This window comes from Melanostigma gelatinosum (genome assembly GCF_949748355.1).
Source record: "Melanostigma gelatinosum genome assembly, chromosome: 7".
NCBI classification, from domain to species: domain Eukaryota; kingdom Metazoa; phylum Chordata; class Actinopteri; order Perciformes; family Zoarcidae; genus Melanostigma; species Melanostigma gelatinosum.
Window position 1 is genome coordinate 7819651 of NC_136640.1, and position 26121 is coordinate 7845771.

The 26121-nt window shown below is 46.3% G+C and overlaps 1 protein-coding gene across 1 annotated transcript; it reads left to right on the forward strand.

The window, feature by feature from the left end:
* Positions 1 to 506: 506 nt before the first annotated feature.
* Positions 507 to 26121, forward strand: LOC306779596 (cilia- and flagella-associated protein 337-like; the record flags this gene model as incomplete). The annotated part of the gene is given in 14 exon segments (XM_079271561.1): positions 507 to 587; positions 824 to 1015; positions 2674 to 2847; positions 3382 to 3465; positions 3623 to 3715; positions 3924 to 4065; positions 6683 to 6744; positions 8176 to 8344; positions 11749 to 11868; positions 21747 to 21939; positions 21942 to 22093; positions 23046 to 23239; positions 24604 to 24801; positions 25216 to 26121. Coding segments are annotated over 14 exon segments (1959 nt in total). The 3' UTR covers positions 25321 to 26121.

Genomic DNA, 26121 nt, shown 5'->3' on the forward strand with positions numbered 1-26121 from the left:
AGACCTCCAACTGGCTTTTAATCACCACCACACAGGCTCATTTAACAAATTCTACCTTTTTATTCAGGCTGCTCACCTACCTGACTCCGGTATTTTATCACCTGACATAACACAGACTCGACACGCTCCGGCAACCTGCCGCCTCCTCCAACCATTCCCAAGACATCGCACGGGGGACCTATTCACCCACCTTTGAAAGCCACTGAACAGGGGGGGGGGGGGCATTCTGTTGAAACATGTGGAGAGAGCCAACAAAAGAAGTCTGCTGCTGCTGTGACTCTGCTGTATGATTATGGTGACATGACCACCTGCTGTGAAACAGATATAGATGGTTACTGAGGGATTACTGGAGCTGGGAACATCGTGTTTTGTCATGTAACACCTAGAAATGTGGGGGATCTGTTATTTGACTGCGAGTCTTCAGCAGGGACTCGCATACACGCGCTTCACCTTCCTGACCTTGTGCTCGTATGTTGGTGAATGATTGACAGGTCTGAGCTGTAGCCATGGGGACGAGGATGGAGGTGTCGCAGCTCGAGAGCAGGATGGACACCGAGGACTACAGGAAGCTGCAGGGCCTCTTCCTGGTGAGGTTTTTTTCTTTGTCAGTTTATCAATATTACAACACGGTTCATTCACACTGGAAACACTGAAGTGTTGGAGTTTATTCTGTATTCTTTGTTTACCCGTAGTATCCCATAGCACCACACCTCCAGGTCTCAGAAGAAATGCTTTAACGATCAGAGAAGAGTCTGCAGCACTGTGTGTTTGAATGCAGTCTGTCTGTGAGCTGACATTGTGCAACGTCTCCCGTCTCCTGCAGGACCCCTCGGGTTCACCTCGCTCCTTGTCCAGGACTGAATTCGTCAATCTGGCTCGGTCGTCAGTTGGCCGGGGCTCCGAGGAGGAATACGACCTCCTGTTTGACGGCGTGGTCGTCACTCAGGAGCGCCGCGGCCTCCTTCTGGACATCGACGCCGTGAAGGAAGAGGGACGTGTCGACTGGGGGGGGCCTGTGCTCGTTTCTGCTACTGGAGCTTTCTGATTAAGTGAAGAACACGAGCACCGGTCGTGTGCCGCGCTGGAAGCCGCCACGCACGTTGACCTGTCCACACCGAGACCCGGTTCAAAAGGTAAAAGGACCTCCTTGGAGGCTTAAGAGAAGAAGAGTTTATTATGAGGGTTGGAACATGTTGCCCATTTTAACCGTATGATCTATTGCAGCATGTTATCTGAAAAACATTCTGACATTGACTGACTGGAGAGCCCACGCCTGTGCTGACTGGGTGGAATTCCACATTATTAAACATTGTGCGAGGAAAAGTATTAGGGTCTTGCTCATCAGAATGGCCCACCTCTTTTGAGATAAATGGCTCTGGACTCTTTTGAGTTTAACATCTATCAATTAATATGTAAATGAAGCTGCCGGTAAAAAGTGCCTCGACCGCTGTGGAGAAAGTGATGACTCACCACTTTGATCTTTCAATCCTGAGACTGTCAAAATGTCAGCATGTTGTGTAAGTTGTTTTCAAAATGGCTGGAAGGTTTTGACCCCTTTCGCTTCGATCAGTCTTAAAGAGGCAGACAGACTAATGGGGCTGAGAAGACTAATTGCAGTATGAAACAATGTCGGTAAAGGGTGGCAGAACTTAAGCAGGGCAGTGAAAAATGTACAAAAACTTTCAGATAATATATACCGGGGTCTCCATAATGTAAGCTAAATAGGAATCTCCCATTAACAGTAGAATTTGAGCATTTTTACCAGGATAAAGCTATATTTATTACAGCTTCAGTGACACAAAAATGGGAGCGGGTTTTTAAGTCTCACTAAGACGATCTCCCTAATGGGACAGGCTAGCTTCAAAAGAAACGGCGGGACTTTCGCTCTTCATCAGAAAGGCAGTCACACGGAATGAGACCGAATGACAATTTGCAGTAAATGTCAGTTTTAAGAAAAATCCAAAAATAATTGCAAGCAATACACAGCAGGTAAAATGCCATTGGTCCATGAGGAAATAATTCGCTAAGATGCTCATCGTCGCAGTGACTCGCCAGCTGTTGATGAATAGGGAATTAGAGATAAATGCATGACACGCCAATCTGAGAGGTCCTATGAAGTCGGCGGTTGGCTGTGAGAAAGTGAAACAGTCTGCAGTAATTACATTGATACTAAACCTAAGACCTCTCTTCTATAAGTGTTAATAAACCTCTTCGTTCATTAACGATATTCAATGTCTCTTTCTCTCCGTACAGTCAGCTCCAGCCTTTTCTTTTTTTTCTGCTGCTCTGTTTTTTTTTTTCTTCTTCTTGTGGCCGAGCCAATAAAATGGCGTCATTCATTAATCCTTTTTGTTTTATTCGTTTCTACGAGCATGCGTCCAATAAGAGGAAGATTTAGGGCGGAGCTCATGTTTGAGTTTTTCTCGTGCGGTTTTATGGCTAAAGACGCGCAACTTTCCACCGAGCTATTTTAATCTTAAAGGCTGTAGCCTCCATTTGACTAATTAATGTCACAATGAAATGTTACAAGCTGCGTCACAAAGAGCACTAAAGCTGCTCTGAAGGTCAATTTTACAAAAGTGTTACACCAGCAGAAAGTCCTTCTCTTTGCTTCGCCCCCCCCCCCCAATCCAGTTTGTCCAGGTTAAATGTGATGTCCTCTGGTCTCCCCAGCTGTTGCACCTGCAGAGTTCAGGTCAGTATCTGACCGTGAGTAAAGGAGGAACTGTGTGTCTGCGGAACACAGAGGATATGTCCCTCCTGCACACACATCGACTGGAAAACAGCACGGTCTCAGCCAAAGACCTCTGGGTCACCGACGTGGTGCTGCTGCACAACGTGCACGAGGTGACTTTCACTTCTACAGAAAGTCCCACAGCGAGGCTTCGTCAGTCAGTCTAATTATTGATTTGGTGTCCTGCTTGTGTTGCCACATTTTGGGTCCGTAGCATAGTTTACACACACGGAAAAAACGTTGTGGGAGGAATCATTTATATGAATTATTGATACGTAGTCTGAGTTATCGGGGCAGATATTGCACTGCACAGAGGTAAACAAGCGTTTCACTCAATCAATAAATTATTGATCAGAGGTTTTGGTTAGTGGCATTGCAGACATGAAGCCGTTGCATAATGTTTAGAAAATAAACATTCATTTTTCAGTAATAAGACTGTCAATTATTGATCAGCACACTTTCCGCGAGCAATTCTTTCATCAACAGATTTGCGGGTGACGGATATAATTCTGTTGTATAACACACATGAGAATGCTCCAGCTATGCATCAATTACCAGTCAGGGAAGTTGTTACTTTGTTGTTATTTCAGACTGATAAAGGACTGTATGCGTCTCTGTTTCTAATACAGTTTTCACTCTGATAGCAGATAGCTGTGTCCTTCACAAGTAAGGAGGTGTGTTTTTATGACATTCTGTCGAAACAGGACTTTGGGTGCAAGTATAAACTACAGGTAACAGATCCATAGTATACACATGTGTATTATATATATATATATATATATATATATATATATATATATATATATATATATATATATATATATATATATATATATATATATATATACCGGTATACATTGTATATTGTACACATCACTTATTTTCTTGGGTTTGAAGTTTACCCCCTGGTGTCTAGACTATTGGGTGGATCCCTCTAACCCAGACCAGGCCGTCCTCACCATAGGAGACATCGGAGGACAGGTAATACACCGAATAATAGAAAGAGGAAGACATTTTCAGGAGTCTTCATTTTTCTGCATCATCTGTTTGTGTTCATCAGTCAATTGTTCCGTAACTCTGTGCGTGTGTGTGTGTGTGTGTGTGTGTGTGTGTGTGTGTGTGTGTGTGTGTGTGTGTGTGTGTGTGTGTGTTTTCCCAGGTCAGTGCTTTGTATTTTACCTCTGCTCAGATCTCTCTGTTTGAGAGACTCGGTCTGAGGACGGACTCCGATTCCGCAGACGTCGTCCTGTGGGACGAGCTGGTCAAAGGGAAGCATCGCTCCTGTTACACTGTGACACACCGAGGGCACACGCCTGCCTGGGTTAGAAAAGGTAGGAGGTACAAACACACACACTCTCCGAAAACCTTCTATTTCTATGTGCTTTTACGAGACGAAAACATCTCTTCCAGTCTCTCTTTGATGAAAGCCCAATGAACTTGTACAAATGCATACACGCATGCCTTTAATGTAGCTTTGTCATTGTTTCCCTGCCTCTTCATTGTCCTTTCTCAACCCCAATTTCTGTGTTCACACATCTACTTTTTCATATTGTATGCCCGTGAAGGGGCCAACAGAAAGAGCCTACAATCGTAGATAAAATACCATGACGTTGGTATTTCTAAATGAGTTTCGTGTTGACTAATGGGACTCTGAATCCTGCCGTTTTGTTCTTCCTATAGTTTACTGCATGCATCTGGGGCCTCAGGTCAAAAAGAGTGTTATTACCGGTAGTCAAAACAGAATGAAAGCAAGGATACAAAACCAGTGGCTCAGATGACAAAGAAAACAAAGAACACACTCCGGGTGTCAGGGATACCTGATGCTCACAAACACACACTTTCACCTTGACACCTGGGATGAGAACCAGCCGTTACACACAAACACACACGTGCAGTGATTTCTGAGTCATCCACTTTATAGTCTTGCATAGCCAGACGTTAGACTATTGGCATAAAGCATCGGGCATGAGGTCTGGCCTCCTGAGACTCCCTCCGTCGGCTCAGCCTGGGTAACAAAGAGGTCGCTTAGTTGTATCCCGATTGCATCACTCGCATAGAGTCCCTCTGAAGTGTCGTTGGGCTGTTTGATAATGATTCATCCGGGGCAGCGCTCTGAGACTTCCTCGGCTGAAAGGGGAGATCCTGATAAAGGAGGAAAACAAGAATAAAGTACATTTAAATCAGCACGACAAATGAGAAAACAAAGGGAAATAAAAGAAAAAGGAAACAGAGGAGTTGGTGCCAAAACATTAAAAGCGCTGCTTAATTGAAATTCCGCATGCTGCGTCTGCGCATGCATGCAAGAGAGGGTGCATACTAACGTTTGCTGTGTGTGTGTGTGTGTGTGTGTGTGTGTGTGTATATGTGTGTGCCGTTTTAAGAGTGTTAGGAAGGACCTCTGGGGTGATGGTTCCTTTCTTTTGAAGTTGCCCACCCTGCAGTATGAGTGGGCTGTAATATTAGACATGGCTGGTTATCCAGACCTCCAAACCTTCGGGCTCACGGGCCACCAGAGAGAGGAAGGAGAGAGGAGAGGAGAGGAGAGGAGAGGAGAGGAGAGGAGAGGAGAGGAGAGGAGAGGAGAGCAGAGGAGAGGAGAGGAGAGCAGAGGAGAGGAGAGCAGAGGAGGAGTAGGGTAAGGGAAGCTGTTGGAAAAGTGAGAGGAAATTGGGATTGACACAGATCAGTATGGACAAGGAAGGAGAGCTGTAGGAAGTGTGTGTCCGCGAAGGAGAAAAGCATTAACACATCCACATGATGTTGTGATCAAAGACAATAAAAAAGGACATTGAGGATAAACGTCAGTGTGTTGCTAAAATCTCCCAAAATGCGATTTGTTGCAGAACACAAAGGGATATACAGTGACTCCTGCTGTTCCTCCTTCAATTCTAAACTCACAGCAATGAAAGTGCAACACTGGCTCAAGCAGATGTTATGTATGTATGTATGTATGTATGTGTGTGTGTGTGCATCACAAATAGCTTGATTTATGATCCGTCTGTGTCAGTGAGAGAGATGGCCTCATTAATCAATGATGAGTCATGCAACGCTGTCTGGAAATCCACTGATCTTTTAATGGAGAGAAAGACGCGGTGTATGAAATGTAATCGGACGTAATTATTTGCCCTAGCAATGCGGCCGATCTCTGACCTGCGGCTGTCACATGCCATCTCTTCAACCCCACACTTGTTTGTGCAGTATTTGAACACCAAGAAGCCTCTAATGGAGACGCGCGGCATCCACTTTAGCCGTTCTCAATCAAAGTGTTAATTGAGACAGATGGTGATGCAATATCCATTCCATTTTCTGTAATGCCAGTGAGCAAATCAAACCGGCCTAATTCTATGCTGAGCTGAGCGGCCGTGGATTGCTTTCCTACACAGCAGGGTTGCGGTCAATGCACATTTAGCGCAGCCATTTCAGTGAGTGGCTGTCCTTCAGATTTTGACGTCAGAAAGATGAAGCAACTAATGAACAGTGTGTCGTCACCAAAATATTTTTTAGCGTGAATTAGCTGGAGAACTAATTTATTCCCTCTGCTGCATTGTCGCTCCGCACAGAGGGGGGCTGCTTGGAAGCCAGTGGTCTTCATTTCATTTCTTCTCTGAAAGTGAGTTTGTACAGAGAACGTTTACATCAAATCTGTGCGGCTAAACATTTCAATGAATTAACTCTTTGTCCTCTGTCATATCGAGACTCTCTTGCACACACTCCTCTATAGTCGGGGGATGTGGACATTTCTCGAAGACACATCGTAAAAAAAACAAGTTAACCAGGTGATCGGGTGATGATAAAAGTAAAAATCATGCTGATGCATTATTAACAATAGATTTCCAATTACATTGATGACCAGAATACGGCAACCACAAAAAAAAAGAAGAAAAAAAAAAAGACACGAATTGATTTAATTGCCTTTTCTGTCATCATTTGCTTCCACTTCTCCCGCAGTGCGTGACCTGGACTCGCTGGACGCCTTCGTGTCCTGTAGCACCAGAGCGCAGGGCAGCATGGTGATCGGATGGAGGGAAAAGGAAAGCAGGAGTCTACGAGTCACTTCTTTCTTTACAAAGAGGGGTGTGTGGGACATGGACCACCACCGTGGACTCAATCTGATAGGTGGGAACCAAAGCGTACTCAGAATTATAACACGTGTCTATGTTGTGAGAGCATTATCAACACTATAAGAGTCCATTCTCAACTTGGTTGCAGTATGGTTTCCTGTAATTAATTGCAGTTACCGCCTCTGCTAATTTGAGACCTTCTGATTGGCTGTAGCCACAGCAGGTGTGGACCATCAGGTCTTGCTGTGGAACCCGTATGTGGCTTGTGGTTTGTCGGCTCATCGGGCACACCGGCCCCGTCACCGCAGTTTGCTTCATGCAGACCCAGCAACAGTTGCTCAGCTACTCCTAAGATAAGGTAGGAGTGTGTGTGTCTCTGTGTGCAGCGCTCTGCTAGAAGAAGATAATGTGGTGATAAAGAGCCCCATCATTGGTGTATTAATTGTGATACCTTGCTATAATTACTGCAGAAGAAGGAGGCTGTGGTGCAGATGATTGGTAGCCTGTTTCACAGCGCTCTAAAAAGGAAGACCACATCTCCTTTACGCTCTTCTTCTCTCTGATGCAAAGAGGATGTTGGTGCTTGTGCTGCACTTCCTCTCCCCCCTTGTAGCACTGTGCATGTTTGCCTCTTTGGCTTTTCTGGAGATAATGAATATTTTACAACAGATTTATGTTCCATCTGCCTTTTTGCTCAAACACCATCTGCCATCGCAATAAGCTTTACCTCTGGAAGAGCTCCTGGAAAAGCGACAGTCCTCTTGTTTTGTGCTGTAAAAGCAACATGGCAGAGTCATTGTCACAGACACTTCTTTGATTTAGATCTCTTTGTTTCTCTCTGTTTCTGGTGATCTTTATCCAGGGACGAGCAGAAGGAAGGCGGTATAGATGTTCTCAACTCAATGTCCATTTAGTGGATGTTCTGGAACTTTTGATCATATCATATTCTCTTCATTTAGCATGTTTTGATAACATTTGGTTCGAGGATGAGCAGAGGTTTCACAGAGGAATAATGCTTTCTACCTTTTTTTTTTTAAATGACGTGTCATTATTATAAGTGATTGTGTGTTTTTTTTCCTTTTACCCCTCTCCATGACACCCTATCAGCTGACATTAGCTTCCCCACACAAATAAAGAAGAAACGGCTAATGTATTCAATATGAACGTCTCTCATTTTATTAAAGAGTGCAGTCACTCTTGCTTTTATTCCCACTTGACAGCAGCATTAGTCACATGTTTTCCTCAGTGGTGGCTTAGCACTAAAATAAAGTGTAACGAAGCGTGGAGAATTGTTTGGCTTCGTGAGAGCCATCAAAGAATACGTCAGCGGAACAGCATGAAAAAGGATGATTGATATCCTCTCTCTCTCGCTCTCTGCAGGTAGTCAGCAGCGACTCAGCCTCCTCTGTGATCTGCTGGCTGGCTCAAACGGGCCAAAAGGTCAAGCAGTTTCACCGTTGCCACGGCAACAAGGAGATCTCCACCATGGCTCTGGATGCTACGCAGACCAGGCTGTTCACTGCGGGCCTGGACGGAGAGGTCAAAGTAGGTGAACGAACAAACACACACACACACACACACACACACACACACACACACACACACACACACACACACACACTTGTTCAGCTGTGAACCATATAGCTGCAGGTCTCAATCCTCCTTATAAAGAATGCAAACTCTGAAAGGTAAACGTGGCAGGGAATAGAGGTTGATGTGAAGAGGAAGATGAAGTCGCTGACTGTTAGAAATCACAAGAATTTCACATTTTTAAATACGTACTCAGAACCAGGCTGTCTGAGGGGCAGGTACCAAAAAATGAATCTAAAGAGCGCCAGCTGCATGTGGTTGGGCACCAGCGTACAGAAGGTTTTCTAGCATGTAGGGCATCCGATGGCGCTTTATCCCGTCTTATCTACCCCAGAGACATACGCCACAGTGTATTATACTGCGCCGATCGTCAATATAACATCATTCTGGTGATTTGTTTTACAAAATCCCCCAGAATAAATATGTTGGGATACTCTTGTGTGTCTTTTGTTAGCTTATATACAGTTGTTTTACTAACACTGGTTGTAAAATATATCCTTGGTGATGTAGCCAAAACTAATATACTGACTCTAGCCTTAGCTAACATGGCTGTAGCTAGCCAAAGGAGTCGCCCCCTGCTGGCCATTTGAAATAATGCAAAGATTAAGGCACCAGTCTATGCATTTTTCCTCCGGCATGCCACTATGATTGCCATATGACGGCGAGGGACTTTTTACACTGTCGGCAACCTTCGTATCGCCTGTAATGACAAATATTTTTGTTGTATGTTTGTATCGATCACACCAGATGTAGTTTTACAATAAATTCCAACGTTGACATGACTCTGCAGTGAGGGCAAGCTCCTACATCTGCCAAGAGGGGGCACTGTGGACCTTTGGAAACTAATTTCCATTCACAACATTTACCACTTACCAGCCACGAATCTTTTATTTCTATCTTCAAACAAACACAACATTTACGGCCGTGCGTATTGTAAAATCGGAATATTTGCATATGTATCAGAGGGCTGTACTTGTGTGTCAGTCTTATTTCGGCAACTGTAAAGCCAGAAGAGTGGCTCACCACCTCCCATTAGGAAGTGACACGAGTCAGTAGGAACTGAGTGACGTGATGTTGACACCATGCACAATGAGTATTTGTTCACATTCTTGCGATTTAGAAAAAGGTTCCAGCCCGATGTGTCCGTACCCTTTCTAATTACGTGTGTGCACATGCAAGCATGTGTGTCTATTAACATGCATTTCAAACAAGTGGTGCTCTGTGGCCGTATTTGCACTCCACATTCAAGCACTGCATAACAACTCCAAGCTAAGTGCAGTTGTTCTCAACAGATTAGTAGAATAATTATGCACATTCTAATCAATATAATCAACCACATCAGCTGCCTGACCCCATGAGCCGTGGTGAGGATGCAGCTATGTGCATCCTCTGCATGTGCAAGCAGCGTCAGGTATACACTCGCAGTGCCAAGTGAAACAGCGACACAAGCCATCCTCAGCAGAAGAGGCAGGCGCCCCTTGGGCCAATTAGCAACAAGATGCATCATCTCTCCAATTTTCATCAACACTGAAACCCGTGGAGTAGCAGTTAGGGCCATTCAGAATTTTTAATTTTGACCTTTTAATTACAGCGTTCCCATTGGGCCAATCAGTGTCTCTTTTGTTAAATGCCACAACACAGATCCAAACAGATGAAATGTTACCTGATCTGTCATGTTTGATGGAAGTACAAACAATAAGACGGTGCCTTGATAGTTTGTATCCTCACGTGGGGCAGCCAAATAATAATTCTCCTTTAACAACGTCTTGACTTTAACAACTTTCTGTTACTATTTCTGCTCCTTCTGTCTTTACCAGACAAGAAAACATTGCAAATTTAGGCCCCGGAGGTGAGTCTCATGAGTTTTGATGCGGTACCATCGCAGACTGTGTGTGTTTGCACGTTGTGTATGAAAGAGACTGCAAATGACTGTATGTGAGAAACTGTGTGTGTGTGTGTGTGTGTGTGTGTGTTTCTGTCCTCTCCTGCATCCTCTGTCTGCCAACGACTCAGAGCCAACCAGACATCTGGACTCTAACGAGTATCGCTGGCCCACCTTGTGTGTGTGTGCGTGTGTTTCTTTTTATACCCGCGTCACATCTGCTCTTCGTCTTCATCATCCTCATTTCACACCCAGTGAGCTGAACTCGTCGGTGAGCTATCATCAAGTTATACGACTTTCTCTCTCTTTCTCTTTCTTCACCGCACACACACACACACACACACACACACACACACACACACACACACACACACACACACACACCGTCTTGCTCTCAGGGGTGTGTGTCACAGCGGTAAAGAGAGCATAGACGACAGATCAGCAGCAGTAAAATAAAATACTGCAGTTAACTTCCTGTTTCTTCACAGCCACCCAGACCACAGTTTAATAGTTCTGTGATGCATGGCATCTAATTCAAAGTCTGCTTGCCGTCTGCTGCTCATACGATCTCATGCAGGTTGAAATATCCAAATCCCACCGATACACATTCCTCAGTTTGAAACAACTGTGCATTTGTTTTCATGTCATGTACACTTACAATATAAATCAATAAAAGTGCCCGCATGACATAACAAAATTACAGGTGTACTAAAAAACACAGCAGTTTCTTATGCATGGTGTCTGCTGTAGCAGTGTGTAAAGGAACAGCTTCCACTTCCACAACAAACACTGCCCTGATGCACAGCATGTGTAAAGCAAAGTTTGAATCTGTTGCAGGGAAAATAGGATTTATATCGGATTATCCTCACAAATGGTCCCAATGAAGCGTGACAAAATAAAATGTATTAAAGTGTAACTTCGGAATATTTCAATTTATGTTATTCTACTCATGTTTCGGTGTCTAAAAGACTAATGGGGAAAGCAATTTTTGAAATTGGTCCAGTATTAAGGGACGTCGCTGTAACCGGCAACCGCGAAACGAGCTGCGGGGGCAAGTGAGCGTGACGTTCGCTGGAAGTGCTTGTTTTCGCCACCGAGAGGCTCAGATTGTTATTACAAGTGTGCAACAGCATTATGGGAAGAACCCGACAGAGAGAGAGTTTTCTTTACCTTTCGCTTGATCCCATCCATCTGTTGTTGTTGTGTCCAAGGAGAAGTCTCTTTCTGAAGTCTCTGGCTCAAATAACGAACTGAGGCTAAGGGCGGCGACCTAATTCAAGGACCTCATCTGTTGAATCATCCAACTATACAACCATCACACTGAAAATCCTTCAGATAACACGGTGTGTGTTGATGAACCGGGTTGTGCAACAACAGATATGGCATCGGAGGGGTATGAGGTTTGTATGTGTAACGCACCTTTACACCTTCCACACTTCTCACCACCGCCTTCTCTCTGTGTCTCCGTAGGATGTGAACAGTTGTCCGTCTGCACTCCTTCTCGCAGTCTTTTGTTGAACCGTCGGAGTGGAAAGGAGGTGTTCAGCATCGCAGTGATGTGCTCTGTGCCGCATTCCAGCCGCCGCAGACTCTGGTCACAGGTGTGTGTGTATGTTTTGATATTGAGTGTCCATGTGTGCTCCTGTAATTGTCTGTGTTCTCTTTCCTAAAAAAAAAACACACTTTCATGACTGAAATTATGAGTGAGGGTCTGTGTAGCGGAAAGAGTAAGATGGAAAGAGTCAGGGGACAAAAACAAATGCTTGGAAACTGATATGAATCTTCAAAAAGCAAAAACCTGAAAAATAACTGTGAGCAGTTATCTGCTGATTAAAATAAGTGGTGTTGTTTTCAAAGGACTCGTGCTCCACACGTCACACTCCGCTGGAAATAGCTCTGTGTTTGTGTGTGTGTCTGTGCGTATGCAGAAAGGGAATTCAGAATCAAAAGTACGACTGTGCTTGTATGATTGCCTGTAAATATAAATGCACACTACAAATCACAATGGAACACTTCAGCATGTGTGGTTACATGTCAGAAGAATTATCATATTATAGCTACAATCAAATTAGACGATTTAAGTAGTAACAGGAATGAGTGATTTGAAAATGTTTTGGAGACTCCGTATGTTTTTTTTCTTTATAGATCTGCCTGACCCTTTTAAGTCAGAGTTCTGCCCTGTTGTCCTTTGTTAGCCACACTGCTGAAAGATACAGTATTTCATTCCATAGATCAATATTTTATTCCTCAGGGGAGCAACAGCTTCCTCTATTCTGAGCTGACATTTGCCTTCACCACAGGCCAAAACCTTTACATGTCGGAGCCCATTAACTGGCAAGTTCCGTCTTAATTGCATTTTTAATTAGAGCTGTATTAAAGGCAGGTGAAGTGGAAAGATCAGGCAGTATATATGATTAAAAAAAAACACGTACTCGCTCAGTGCTAACACAATGAGAGAGCGATCAAGATATATTTCAAATAAAAAGTTATAAACGCTTCTCATTTCACTTATTGATTTGTTTCTCTCTGTGTGGGAGAGATGTCTGGTATTGTTTTCTGTGTTTGTAGTAGGATTGATCAGCAAACCTACGACCTCACTGAAGGTATTCGTTGTTAGGGGGGGGGGGAAGATAAAATCATACATAGCAGAAAATTATCCAGAATTACCATCAAACTGATTTGGCAACTGACTCACATGTGAAATCAGTGGTCGTCCTAAAATCACGCCAGTGCTTATTAAAATGCAGAAACACTTGGCCCCTCTGGCTAATCTCTTTTTCCCAATCACCCCATTTATTACTCCACTTCTGTGAGTTCATACAAACTTTGGAATTTGTCTCCAAGGTTTGTGCGCATGAGTTCTATTTCATCCTTACTGACCGCCAGAGGCAGTGCTTAACACTGGATGTATCCCGTCTCGCGCATGCGCAGGTCGAATATTTATATCAACAAAGTCACGTGTGACCTCGGATGACCACCGTCATCTATAAGTTCCGGTGTCATCCTGAGCTCAGTCCTTTTTTTCTTCTCGCGTCGCAGGTTAGCTACCATGGTAGCTTAAACAAGGATGTGTCTACGATCAAGACATATTAGAGCTCGTCGCTGTAGCCTTGTGACTACCGGTCGGAGTTGCGGTTCTCTCGCCCTCCAAAGGCTGCGACGAGCTGTCCCTCTTCGGAGGGAACGGTGTGTTCACCGTTCGGACATCGAGCCCCGGACTGGTGGACGCCTCTATCATCGGTCGTCACCAGTCTGATAAGGGTCAGCTAAGTCGTGATGACAGCAATCGGTAAGATCGATTAACATTGTTTTCTATAACAGTTGTTTGTTCCACGGTTGGCAGAGCGCTTCCGCTCTAGTAATCGAGTGGCGCGCTAACGAGAGCGTAGAATTACGCTGTCGGCTCGCCCTTCACAGTGTTACGGCTATCACAGTTAGCAGAGTGTTCCTGCAGGGTATCCTTACAGCTGTCACAGTTAACAGAGCGTCCTCGCTCAGGTTAACTCAGTGGGAAACTAGCTAAAACAAAAGCTGATACTGGGACTGCGTCCATCAACTTTGTATCCTTACGGCTGTCACAGTTAACAGAGCTGTCACAGTTAACAGAGCGTCCTCGCTCAGGTTAACTCAGTGGGAAACTAGCTAAACAGAGCTGATACTGGGACTGCGTCCATCAACTTTGTATCCTTACGGCTGTCACAGTTAACAGAGCGTCCTCGCTCAGGTTAACTCAGTGGAAAACTAGCTAAACAAAGCTGATACTGGGGCTGTAGCCATCAACTTTGTATCCTTACAGCTGTCACAGTTAACAGAGCGTCCTCGCTCAGGTTAACTCAGTGGGAAACTAGCTAAACAGAAGCTGAGACTGGGACTGCGTCCAGCAACTTTGTATCCTTACGGCTGTCACAGTTAACAGAGCGTCCTCGCTCAGGTTAACTCAGTGGGAAACTAGATAAACAAAGCTGGTACTGGGGCTGTGGCCATCAACTTTGTAGCATTACAACGATCACAGTTAGCGGAATGTGCTCGCTCAGGCTAACTCGGTGAATGCTAGTTATACTAAATCAACATTGAGGTTGTGCCCATTGATGGTTTTGACGCATTACGGCTGTCGAGTTCGCTCCGGCTAACTAGACTAAGCTAATACTCTGTGTGTCCATTGATTGTTGTAAACATTATGGACATATCGGTAGCGGATATCAGTTAGCAGAGTGCCCTCGCTCAGGCTAACTGGTAGCACACCAAGAGTTACAGCACCTGTCCAAGTGGAGAGTGTCCTCGCACTGTAAGGACTGTGGGTTTTTTTGTCCGTTTTCACAGTAGCAGAGTGCTCTCGCTCAAGCTAACTGGTGGGGCACCAATATCTGCAGCAACTATCCGAGTGAAGAGAGTGTCCTCGCTCCCCTCTCACTAGGAGAACTGTTTTCCTGACCTGTTCCACAGTAGCAGAGTGCTCTCGCTCGCTCAAGCTAACTGGTGGGACACCAATATCTGCAGCAGCTGTCTTAGTGAAGAGTGTCCTCGCTCCCCTCTCACTGTAAGGACTGTGTTCTTTTTGTCCGTTTTTCACAGTAGCAGAGTGCTCTCGCTCAAGCTAACTGGTGGGACACCAATATCGGCAGCAACTAGTTTAGTGAAGAGTGTCCTCGCCCCTCTCACTATAAGGACTTTGCCTGACCTGTTTCCACAGTGGCAGAGTGCTCTCGCTCAAGCTAACTGGTGGGACACCAATATCGGCAGCAACTATCTTAGTGAAGAGTGTCCTCGCTCCCCTCTCACTGTACGGACTGTGGTCTGTTTTGTCCGTTTTTACGGTAACAGAGTGCTCTCGCTCAAGCTAACTGGGGGGACACTAATATCTGCAGCAACTATCTTAGTGAAGAGAGTGGGCTTAGAGAGTGTCCTCGCCCCTCTCACTATAAGGACTTTGCCTGACCTGTTTCCGCAGTTGCAGAGTGCTCTCGCTCAGGCTAACTGGTGGGTCACCAATATCCGCAGCGGCTGGCTAAGGGAAGAGTGTCCGAAGGATCACTCGCCACTGACTGCCCCCTGCCTGTTCTCTCAACCTTCAGCAGAGCGCTCTCGCTCGGACTGATTGGGAATTCCGCATAAACTAGTGGGACAAGGGTTCCACCAGAATCGCGGCCATGTTCAACTCTCCCGGCTGTAGGACCTGTATAGCTCCTCTTCAGCCGGAGGACGGCCCTGACCTCTTGCCCTAGCAGGGAGAACCCAGGCAGGACCTGCGGCATCACGCCTTGAGCAGTAAGGTCTGCTAGGCTGGCCGAAGTGGAACACCTGATGCGGGAGGTCTACCTCCCCCTGTCAGGGCAGCTGAATCCAGACCAACCTACCCTGGTCATTGGTATGGCGCTTGCACGCCGGGCATACACAGCAGCTGGAGCATCCACCTGTGAGTGCCTTCTTCAGGCACCTTCCCGCCCTCACCACCTTTTCTGTTCCTCCCTAGCCGAGGAATATCTGAGGGAGTTGCGTGCATGGTGGAGACACCAGGGCTCTCTCCCGCCTTACATCAGACCATGCAGGAGGTGGCAAATCTGGCCTTGCACGTATGCCAGCCAGTTCGACGACTATGGCGTCCATCAGTTTCCCCTGAGGAGACTCTGAGGCCCGATGCCAGGTGCCCTCGACCCAATGTCGGGTCAAAGATGACCTGCTATCCAGGGCTTAGGACACAGCAGCGCTGTGCACCGTATCGACAACTCCCTCTCCCACCTCATGCTTTCCCTCGCAGATTCTCTGCAGCGGGCTACTTCGACGCTTCTGCTCAGTGATGCTTCATTGCAGGCGTTTGCGCTCATATCGAGGGAACGTGGATGGATGATGTCCACCCTGGTTCAGACTCGCCGCCAGGTTTGGCTGGCGCAGTCACCCCTATCTGAGACATGTAGGAGGACCCTCCATACTGTCCCAGTGGAGCCTGGTGAGCTGTTCGAGTCAGCTGCTGTACAGGCGCTTCAGCGGACTGTTAGAGCTAGCCAGACCTGGCAGCAGTTCTCTGGTCTTTGCAGGGACATGCCTGCACCCCCAGACCTAGGGGTCCCATTTTTGGCCCACAAGGCCGTTTCTCAGCCTCCAGCTTACCCTAGTAGCGCAACAGGCCTCGGCGTCCTGCTGAGAGGCCGGACCGCTACCTATACAACCCTACTTACGTCCCCGTCCCCCCCGGCAGGGGTGCCAGGAGATGTCTCCAGGCCGGCTGTCAGGGTTCTTTCTCCCATCAGCGGATTTCCAAGGGAGAGTGGTGCACGTCTATCGACGCCTGTTCCCATGGTGCGTCACCACAACTTTCAGTCCTGGGTGCTTCCATTCGGACTCTCCCATCTCCCCATGGGTGTCCACAGTGTGTTACTGCTGTCCTTTCCCCCTGCAATCGCAGGGCGTGAACATACTGCCGTACTTAGACGACTGGCTGACCTAGGCGCCGTCCCGGCTTCAGGCGCCACAGGACACTGCTCGCCTTCTCTCACGTGGCCCGGTAGGCCTCAAGGTGAACATGGAGAGGAGCTACCTGAGCCCTTCTCAGAGCATAACCTTCATTAGGGTGGCCCTATGAGGGCCTGTCTGTCGCCCCAGTGCGGATGGCTGAACAGCCTTCACTTGGATGCCAAGTGGCACAGATACAGGGCAATAATATTATCGAAACAGTGTCTATTCATCTATTCACTATCCCCATGGAGGGAGTGCATATCTGGCGAACAGTGTCCCAGGAACCGAGCCCCAGGGGCTCGGTTCCATTCCACCAGGAGATTGTCACAACAGTTACCTGCCTCTCAAGGCGGGTGCAGGGTGACGGAACGGGACAGCCTGGGGGCAGTTGTCTGCTGAAAGACCGCAGGTCCAGGTTCTAGAGCTAGCGCTCGAGCACTTCCTTCCATGTTGAAGGGAAAGCATGTGCTTGTCCGGTGGACAGCACCTCTGCTGTGATTTCCCATGAACTATCGATGGGGCACCAGATCTGCAGAAGTTGCTACGGGGATCACCGTGGCCTTCTGACTTGGGAGGCCCCTCGCCTGACCAGCCTGTGGGCAATGTACCCACCAGGAGAATGGAACGAGGTTGTGGTTTTCCTGTTCCGTTACAAGCCTCCACCGGGAGAGTGGCGGCTGCAGCCAGACGTGTCGACCCACTGCCCCCACTGGGTCTCCCTGACGGAGGACCAGCCCTCTGGGTCAAGATGCCCTGGCTCACACGTGGCCAGAGGATCTTCTTTATGCCTTTCCACCATTCCCTCTGCTTTTGCTGTAAGCTTGTCAGAGTTCTTCCCCGACAGGAGGGATCTCCTGTCGCAACTAGAGGGTCGGATTTGGCATTCCAATCCCTGCCGCCTTCAATTAGGGGTCACGGGAGGGCCCGACCGGATGCTGAGTGGCTGCATAGAACCAGTCTGACGGACTATTCTGAATGCCAGTGCGCGGTCTACCTGCCTGCAGTACAAGAAACAGGTGGAAGCTGTTCTCCGACTAGTGTGCGGCTCAGAACAAGGTCCCAGTACAGCGCCCCGTGCCTGCTGTACTGAGTTTCTACAGTCTCTCCTGGATAAGGGCCGGTCTCCCCTGCATGGGACCTACCCTTGGTACTGGACAGCTTATGCTTGTCCTTTTGAACCCCTGGCACAGGCGGAGCCTAGATGGCTATCAGCAAGACGGTTTTCTCCTTGCTGTCAATTCAGCTCAATGTGGGGGCGAGCTGCATGCCCTATCAGTGGAAGAATCATGTCTGAGGTGGAACTCAGATGGCTTGGGTGTCACTTTCTGGCCTAAGGCAGTGTTTCTCCCAAGGGGGTGGATACGGTCACATATAAACCGGCCTATCCAGCTGGCAAAGTTGACCCCCCCCCCCTCCCCCATCGGGAGAGGAGAGGTCAAGGCTGCTGTGCCCAGTGTGGGCCCTCAGAGCTTATATGGCAGCCACCGCCTGCATAGTCAGTTATGGTGAGCCTAAGAAGGGCTGTGCTCCTTTCTAAGGGAAAAAGGAAAAACGGCACCTGTCCCACTGGATAGTGGAGGCCATTGCCGATACATACAAGGCGAGCGGCTGCGCTCGGCCATCCGGGGTGAAGGGTCACTACCAAGAGTGTCTCCACACCGAGGGCAAGCCTGAGTGGTGTGCCTGTGGGGGATACATGTGCGGCGGCCTCATGGGCATCGCCGAGCACATTCACCAAACACTACAGAGTTAACGTTGCCGGCCCTCACCCACTGGGGAGGGTTCTTGGCCAATTTTCTCTGCCGGAGCTATAAGGGGTAGTTACTGTGCTTCCTCGTGACTCTTTTGGTATAAGTCATCCAGTGTTAAGCACTGCCTCTGGCGGTCAGTAAGGATGAAATAGAACGAAAGTTACGGACGTAACTACGGTTCTATGAATCCTGGATGACCGCCAGAGTTCTTGGTCACTCGGAATCCCGTGAACTCGCGAGAAGATTCCATAGGACTGAGCTCAGGATGACACCGGAACTTATAGATGACGGTGGTCATCCGAGGTCACACGTGACTTTGTTGATATAAATATTCGACCTGCGCATGCGCGAGACGGGATACATCCAGTGTTAAGCACTGCCTCTGGCGGTCATCCAGGATTCATAGAACCGTAGTTACGTCCGTAACTTTCGTTTTATATACATATTTTCTTTTTCTTTGTACGTTTTGTGGGTCGTGGAATTCAACCCTGTGGCACTTCGTCCCGTCTGCCAAGCTGTCACATCGAGCAACTCGAGACTGACAAGCTCCACTAACCGAAGAAAACAAAAAAACAAACTTGCACGTTCCATAAAAACACAAAAAAGACACAAACACTGACCCGGTCGCAGAGACGGGATACTTTAAAAAACCAGCACGGCGCCTCAGCTCTCCACACTTTCTTAGATGTTTCTGTCTGAAGGATTGAACTGGCAATGCTCTATTCACTGGTCCACTTCTATCACCGTCAAACTACAAACACTGCTCCCAATTTGCCCCAGTATGCTCTTCAGTATATGAAGTTGTATCACTTTAAATTGACGAATAGGAGCCGGAACGGAACCACAGTTCAGGAGCTACTTTGACAAAGAAATTGGGGAGTGAACTCTGAAAAAGTTTTCCAAGTTCACTCCCCAATTTCTTTGTCGGTGTGCGGCGCCTCTCTCTGCCTGCTTCCTCTCTTCATCACAGTCTCTAACTGACACTCCCTGTTCACTTCTGTTTATTTTTTCACCTCATCTCCCTAGTTTGCCTGCTGCATTTCTCCCCCTACACACACACACACACACACACACGCGCGCACAGAGCCCCGCGCTGTACCCACCATCTCCAATTTAATCCAAATGCCCAATTTAAATTATGTTTATTAGAGCTGCCTCAGTGGGAATGAGGAGAAATGAGACACAGTACTGTCAGTCTTTCAAGTATAAGTGTGTGTGTGTGTGTGTGTGTTGTGAAGCTGCAGAGGTGGGGGTTTGTATTTGCTAGAGAGACTGTATAAAATGTATGTTTGAAGTTGTGTTTATTTGCGTATGTCTCTGAAATGTGACAGTGTGGTTGCATTTTCAGGCTTAAGCCGAATCACTGAATCCTTTTGTTAATAGTTGATGCAAGAAATTTACAAAACAGAAGCTGTGATTGAATATTTTGAATGTATCTGCGATTTATTTCTGTAACTCTGATTAACACAGATTGATAACGTCAGAAATAGTATTTTTTTATTACGAGCAGAAGTCACTCTGGCTGATAGATTGTTTCCTAAAGTGAGACAGAAGATTAAACCGGTGTCTTATTCATGAAGAGTTTGTAGGCAGGTTTTGTAATTGTGTTCTGCTGTAAGAGGCACAAGTTTATCCAGATCAACGAATCTCTTGTCCAAAAACAATCATAAAATGATGTAAATCATTCATAAATTCCTCCTATGTTTAGATGTCGTGTTTCCACACACCGGTGTACTCGCACACTAAAGTGAAAGGCAGATGTGAACCTGTCACTGTGTCGTACTCTACTTTAACCGTCTCCAGCAATTCTTTCTTCCTCAAATCCGCCGAGCACAAAGACGGCGTCTAAAAGCGATGACTCATTAGTTTCACTTGCCAGCACATTTCTTCAGGGTTGCAGTGACGAATGCAGTTTTCACATCAAAGCATGTGTGCTGCCAAATTATATGTTCGCTATGTGCCAAGTGAAAGCAATGGTGGCATCAAGGCCGCCAGTGACAAAAGTCAATTTAAAGTTTTGTTGGACACGCACATGCTTTGGATGCTCAGGCTCAAGTTTGTATATGTGTGTGTGTACAGGCATCTGTTTGTTTGTGTCTTAAGTTGAATCAAGTTGCAGCAGGAGCATTTGGCTGATGTGGGACTGAAGCCTCCTCATCCATATTCAGAGTCTTCGCTAGGTTCCGCTTGGCTTCTCCCTCAACACACACACACACACACACACACACACACACACACACACACACACACACACACACACACACACACACACACACACAGCAGGGTACATGTACACAGGGGTCCTGTGTACCTCCCTCAGTCACAACCTCCCCCCCTCTCCACTCTTGCTTCTTCCCTCGGATCCCTTAATCCTCCACGGCTGAACACCTTCCAAGCGACCGAGGACCAACTCTTCTGAACTTTGACGGACAGCCAAAAATGTTTTCGAAGTGGAAATGTGAGTGCAGAAATCAGAACACTGAATGACGGCAATGACATGTTTTTCAAACAGAGGATCGCTATGATTTATATGTACCGTATATTTCAAATTTCTGTCTCGACAAGTTAGTGCGATAAAGGGGAAGTTGTATTAAGCTTTTTGAGGCCCCAGAGGGAGCTGCGTCAAGTCAGATAAACGTCCTCAAGTGATGTCACTCGAGTCGGATCGGTCTGAAGAAGTTTGAAAATGAATAAACCTGCGATGTGTAGTTATGAGTTTAACAGAGCTCTGTAGCCTGCTTCTTATCTCTGCTTCAGGCTCGCGGCTACAGTAGCCACCACTGGCATAACAATCTCCTCATGAACTTGGCATCCAAGCTGCATTGTGGGTAATGTAGGCGGCAGGTTTTGACAAGGACAAAGAATGCGCGGAACAAATAGAAGATTTTCTGCTGCATCAATTTTGATCCTTTTTTGGACAAGGATGCTAAAAGAGCTCTCTTAAAAGGAGGTTTGTGTGCTCGGTAACGTATGCTTTCTCTTCTTCTTTCATTGCCCGTGAATGACCATCCCGGTGCTTACAGGCCTATGTGCTGGACCACTTTGAAAGTTAATAAGGGTGATGTTAATCCAGCTATGTTAAAGCTTAATAATGTGTATGATGCTGATATCTATACCTTCTCACTCCCTTTCTCACTCTATCTCTGACACACACACACACACACACACTTTCACATGAAAGCCTGGCAGTTTTTTGCAGCGTTTTGGGGATACAAAAATGCCAAAAAGCAATGTGCGAGTTTATCATAAGCACTTTGTTTTGTCTCTGATGTGTGCAGGAAGCTACGATGGAGAGATTATAGTGTGGAACAACGGCACAGAAAAAGCTTTGAGGAGACTGAGACCACTTGCTGAACTCGGAGAAGGCAAGAAGTCTCACTTTCACACACAGATGCCAGTAAATTCGACAAACACTTTGTTTTGCAATCGTAGAGTAAATATGTCTTCCGCCTGTGATCTCTTATTTTTTTCCCATTGTTTTTCAATACTTTGCTCAACTCTGATGTTCTCGGTCATGTCCCCGACTCTCATCTCGGTGTGAATGGCAAAGAAGACGCAGATAACTCCATTGCGATCACTAGATTGTTATTCATACCGGGCCGCGCGTCTGCAGCTACAGCGACAGGTAAAGTGTCTTTGTCGTCCTTAGAGTGTGGGTCATTTGTTGAAATAGGTTCTGGAAGATGTGGGACATGGCGTAATGTTTGAGAAACAATGTTAGGAAATTGCCTCAGGAGCTATCCCAAGATAAAAGCAGTGAATTCCTTTTATACCCAAATCAATTCTTTATCTTCACTTGAGCCACATTGTTGCTCAAATGAACATGTTATTGTGCACTAAAAATGTTTCCAGTTTTATTATATCCATAAAACCTCTGAAATCAGGTGGTGATTCTGCCTTTTTCTTCAAAGCCCAAAGCCTCTTTAAACATATATTCTACCCATATATATATATATATATATATATATATATAAAATATAGTTTGAGTTGTTATGTGAGAGCCTTAAATTTGAGGAGTTATAGTTGACACAGTGAAGTTACTTCAGAGAGTTAAAAGAGTTCTATAATGAAAAGCCTTTCTTATACTCTGCATATACGGTCTTGTTTTTGTTGCAATACACAGATGCACGCTTGTGTTTCCACATCACAAAGACCGTAAGGCTTCGGGTATGTTGTGCCAAAGTTACTGCACATTAGCTACTCATCAATGATCGATGTGGCGAGTTTTACGTCCAAGTCTTCACATTTTTAACTTCTTTTCATATGCAGTAACTCAAGCTCTGAACTTTAACTTGAACGACTTGCTTGGGTTTTTATACCAGATGTATTCGCCACATTCTTCCTGTTGTTGCTGCTGCTAGCTGAAGCTGTTTAGCTGCTGGGTAAAAAAACAAACAAACACAATTAGCCTCTGGCCCTTGGTCTTCATGCCTGCTGCTCATGCTGACCGAGGCTACGGTTTGTGTTGTTGAGCCCTCGCGTAGCAGTACAGAGCAGTTGTCACGAGATGAGCTTCTATGGTCCTGGATCCAACTTATTTTCCATCTGAAAGCTACTTTTTATTCCCACATTTCCAGCAGGTGGCGCAGACTTGGTGTCCTGTGGAGGTTCAGGTGTGGTCCGACTCTGGAACACCGTCCACAGCCGTCTGGTGGGACAGTTCACCGCTCACAATAGGGACTTGGGGTCCATCGTTATGACTGTCAGCCTCTGTGGAAAGTATTTAGTCACAGCTGATAGGGAGGGAACCCTCAAGACTTGGGACATACAGGTAGGTGTGTGTCACACACATATATGGATAGTATATATTATAAATCAGCTGCATGGACCACACTGACAGTACATGCCAACATGAGGTTTTCATACTGAAAAACAAGCCAGAGAGAGAGATGGAGGCTGGTGAACACAGAGCCAGAGGGAGGGTCAGAGATCGAGAGACAGACTGTCGTGGACATTGAAGAAAGAGTTAACCTGCAGATTTCTGTTCGATCAGGCATGTTGTTCACTCTTCAGAATGACAGACGGTGCTGTCATTCTGAAGCCTCAGTAGCTTGCTAGAGTACAAGCAGAACAGTCAATCATTCCACTGATCCAGCAGAAGGAGGTAATGTCCCCATCCTCTTTGGTATTCTGTTTGAAACTTGAGAAGCAGTTTGAATGAATGGGAGGAGTGTTGTTTGCAATTTGTATCCTCCCTTTAATAGACTTTAAATGTGTGTAAAAAAAGACACTTTCTGGCAAATCCCCTCCACTATAAATAAAAATCCGTAATACCAGCCATGATTAGAAATTCACTTCAGCTCACACGTCACATGCTTAACACATGTTCGGTAGCTGAGGAGTTTCTGATACCTCAGAGAGGCCCTTTGACTTTTTCACTCTTGATTACGGAGACTTGGATCGCGTCAACGGTATAAGGCGTAGCTGCATCACTGTCATGCTCCTAATGGCAGTAAAAGAACACCCTCTCGGGTATTATTGCCACAATATTCAGAGCTCAAATCTCTGTCACAGTTTATAAGACGGGATGAATTCAGAGGGGTGCGTCTCATTTGGCTTCCACTTTTATTTATGGAGATGTATGTATATATGTAGCAGAGTTGGACAAGCTCAGTGCTCTGGTAGAAATCCTGTCCTTTGGCAAGTTTGGAGCACGCTGCGCAGTCGGCTGGATGACTAACAGACGCAGGACTTCACAGTTCAGTACCAGGTTGAACATCCTCACGTGTTGCTGAACACTGTTGTTTTTCATATGACCCATCATGCAAAGATGTAACCAAAGGTCACGTTTAAATTTTTCACTCAAACCCTCCTCTCAACAGACTGTCCAAACTAGAATACTGAAGACGCTAGCGAGTTACACCAAATAAAATCTCCCAGGGACTTTTTTTTTTAAATTCAGCTGCTTTTGGCAGCTTCTATCTGTAATCAAGCACACATTGTTTCAAAAATCATAATGCATTACATTCTGCTATGGGCCGTGAGAAAAGGGAAAGCTTCACAGGCACAGCAACAGTAACCTGAGGGGGTTAGAGTTTAGCGGCCTTCCAGTTCTATGAATTGATTGCATGTTTTTGTCCTTCCAGCCACAACACAGCTTCAGTAACCCACTGCTCCGCTCCTCTGTCCCTGCAGCAGTATTGTCTTCAGCCAGATGACGGAATAACCAAAGAACCTCCAGAACTGCTGCGTAGTTTCCGCCCACACCTTGACGGCGTGACTCACCTGGAGATGTGTCCCCATGGCGACAGACTCCTCGTTCTCTCAGCATCGTCCGACCGCAGCGTGGTCCTCGGCTACCTGCCCGGAGCAATCGTCGGCCTGTTCGGACAGGTACGCGGACACGCACGCAGGTCATTTCAGTGCACTAGCTTGCTAGAAAGGAGCTTGTTTAACTCGAGTTCGTGTTGACTTTTAGTGTTCTTAAGATAGTGCTGTGTAACTTTTATCAGAGGTGAATGAAGACGACATCCATATTCAGCAGATCGAGTTATCAAAGGACACGCTGTTAATTCTGAATATGTTTTGGAGCAGGGAGAACACACAGAGACAGTGGCTCGCATTAAAAGGCTTCCCACTGCAGTGTGATGAGAGTTCCTTTGGCAGACTGGGCTGCATGTTTCAGTCCTTAAATCCACACGACCCCAGCTAATCTGCGGATTCAGAGTGGCGGTCACAAGGTCACCCTGCCCTGAAACCAAATGTGCTTGCTGTTTTGCTGTCTTCACCGCTGGCAATCATCCGTAGGAGGAGCAGTGGTGCTTGGAGAGACCCGGACATCTGCACCCACAGCGGGAACCAGCGAGACCAGGGAGGGCAGGGAGGGAAGAGGTCACCTCCAGCTCCCAGTGAGACACTCCCTGACCCAGGACCCGACACCTCTGCAGAGGGTGGAGCGGTCGGGATAAAAGACCAGGGTGAGGATTTTGGGACGGGTGCAGGAGTGGACAGAAAATAACATTTATCCAGGTCAAGGGTTGAGTCCGTCTAAAGTGTCGGTGTTGTACAACTTCAGCCTCATTTTCACTGGTCTGGTAAAGATGAACAGTGCTTTTGAATTGTCCTGGAGGTATTGAAGATCCATGATTTTGAGTGAAGCCATTGTCTACCATGTTTTCAAAAGAACTCGAGTCAGAAAAACACCGCTAAATTGCAGCTTTTTCCCCCATTTTATTTCGATGCCTCAGGACAGTGTGGTGTGTAACAGTGAGTCGTCACGGCTGCCTTTCACAACCACAAAGAGTGAAATGTCATTTGTGATGCTCCCTATTCTATGTTCTATAGAGATTGCATTCAACATTCTTTTTTTTCGGGGGGAGCTCGAGAGTGCCTTATGGTTTGAAAGTGGTTGCGCTGCTGTAATATAAAAGTCAGTAAAAGTTGGCAGTCCTCGCTGGAGTTCTCAAAGTCAGGCCACCCGTTCACTGCCAACGGAGTAGCTTCAGGCTGGTCCATACATTTGACATTGAGGTGTTTATTTTCTGGCTTTCTACTTTCGTGAGATATATGTTCAGGCCCCAAATACTGATGGGGCTGTTCTGGTGTTAATGTGAAGTCAGAAATGTCTGAATATAATCATTAAACTACACACACACTTTATTATCATTTGATACATTTATTGTCCAAATCTGATGTGATGGGATCATTCAGTGT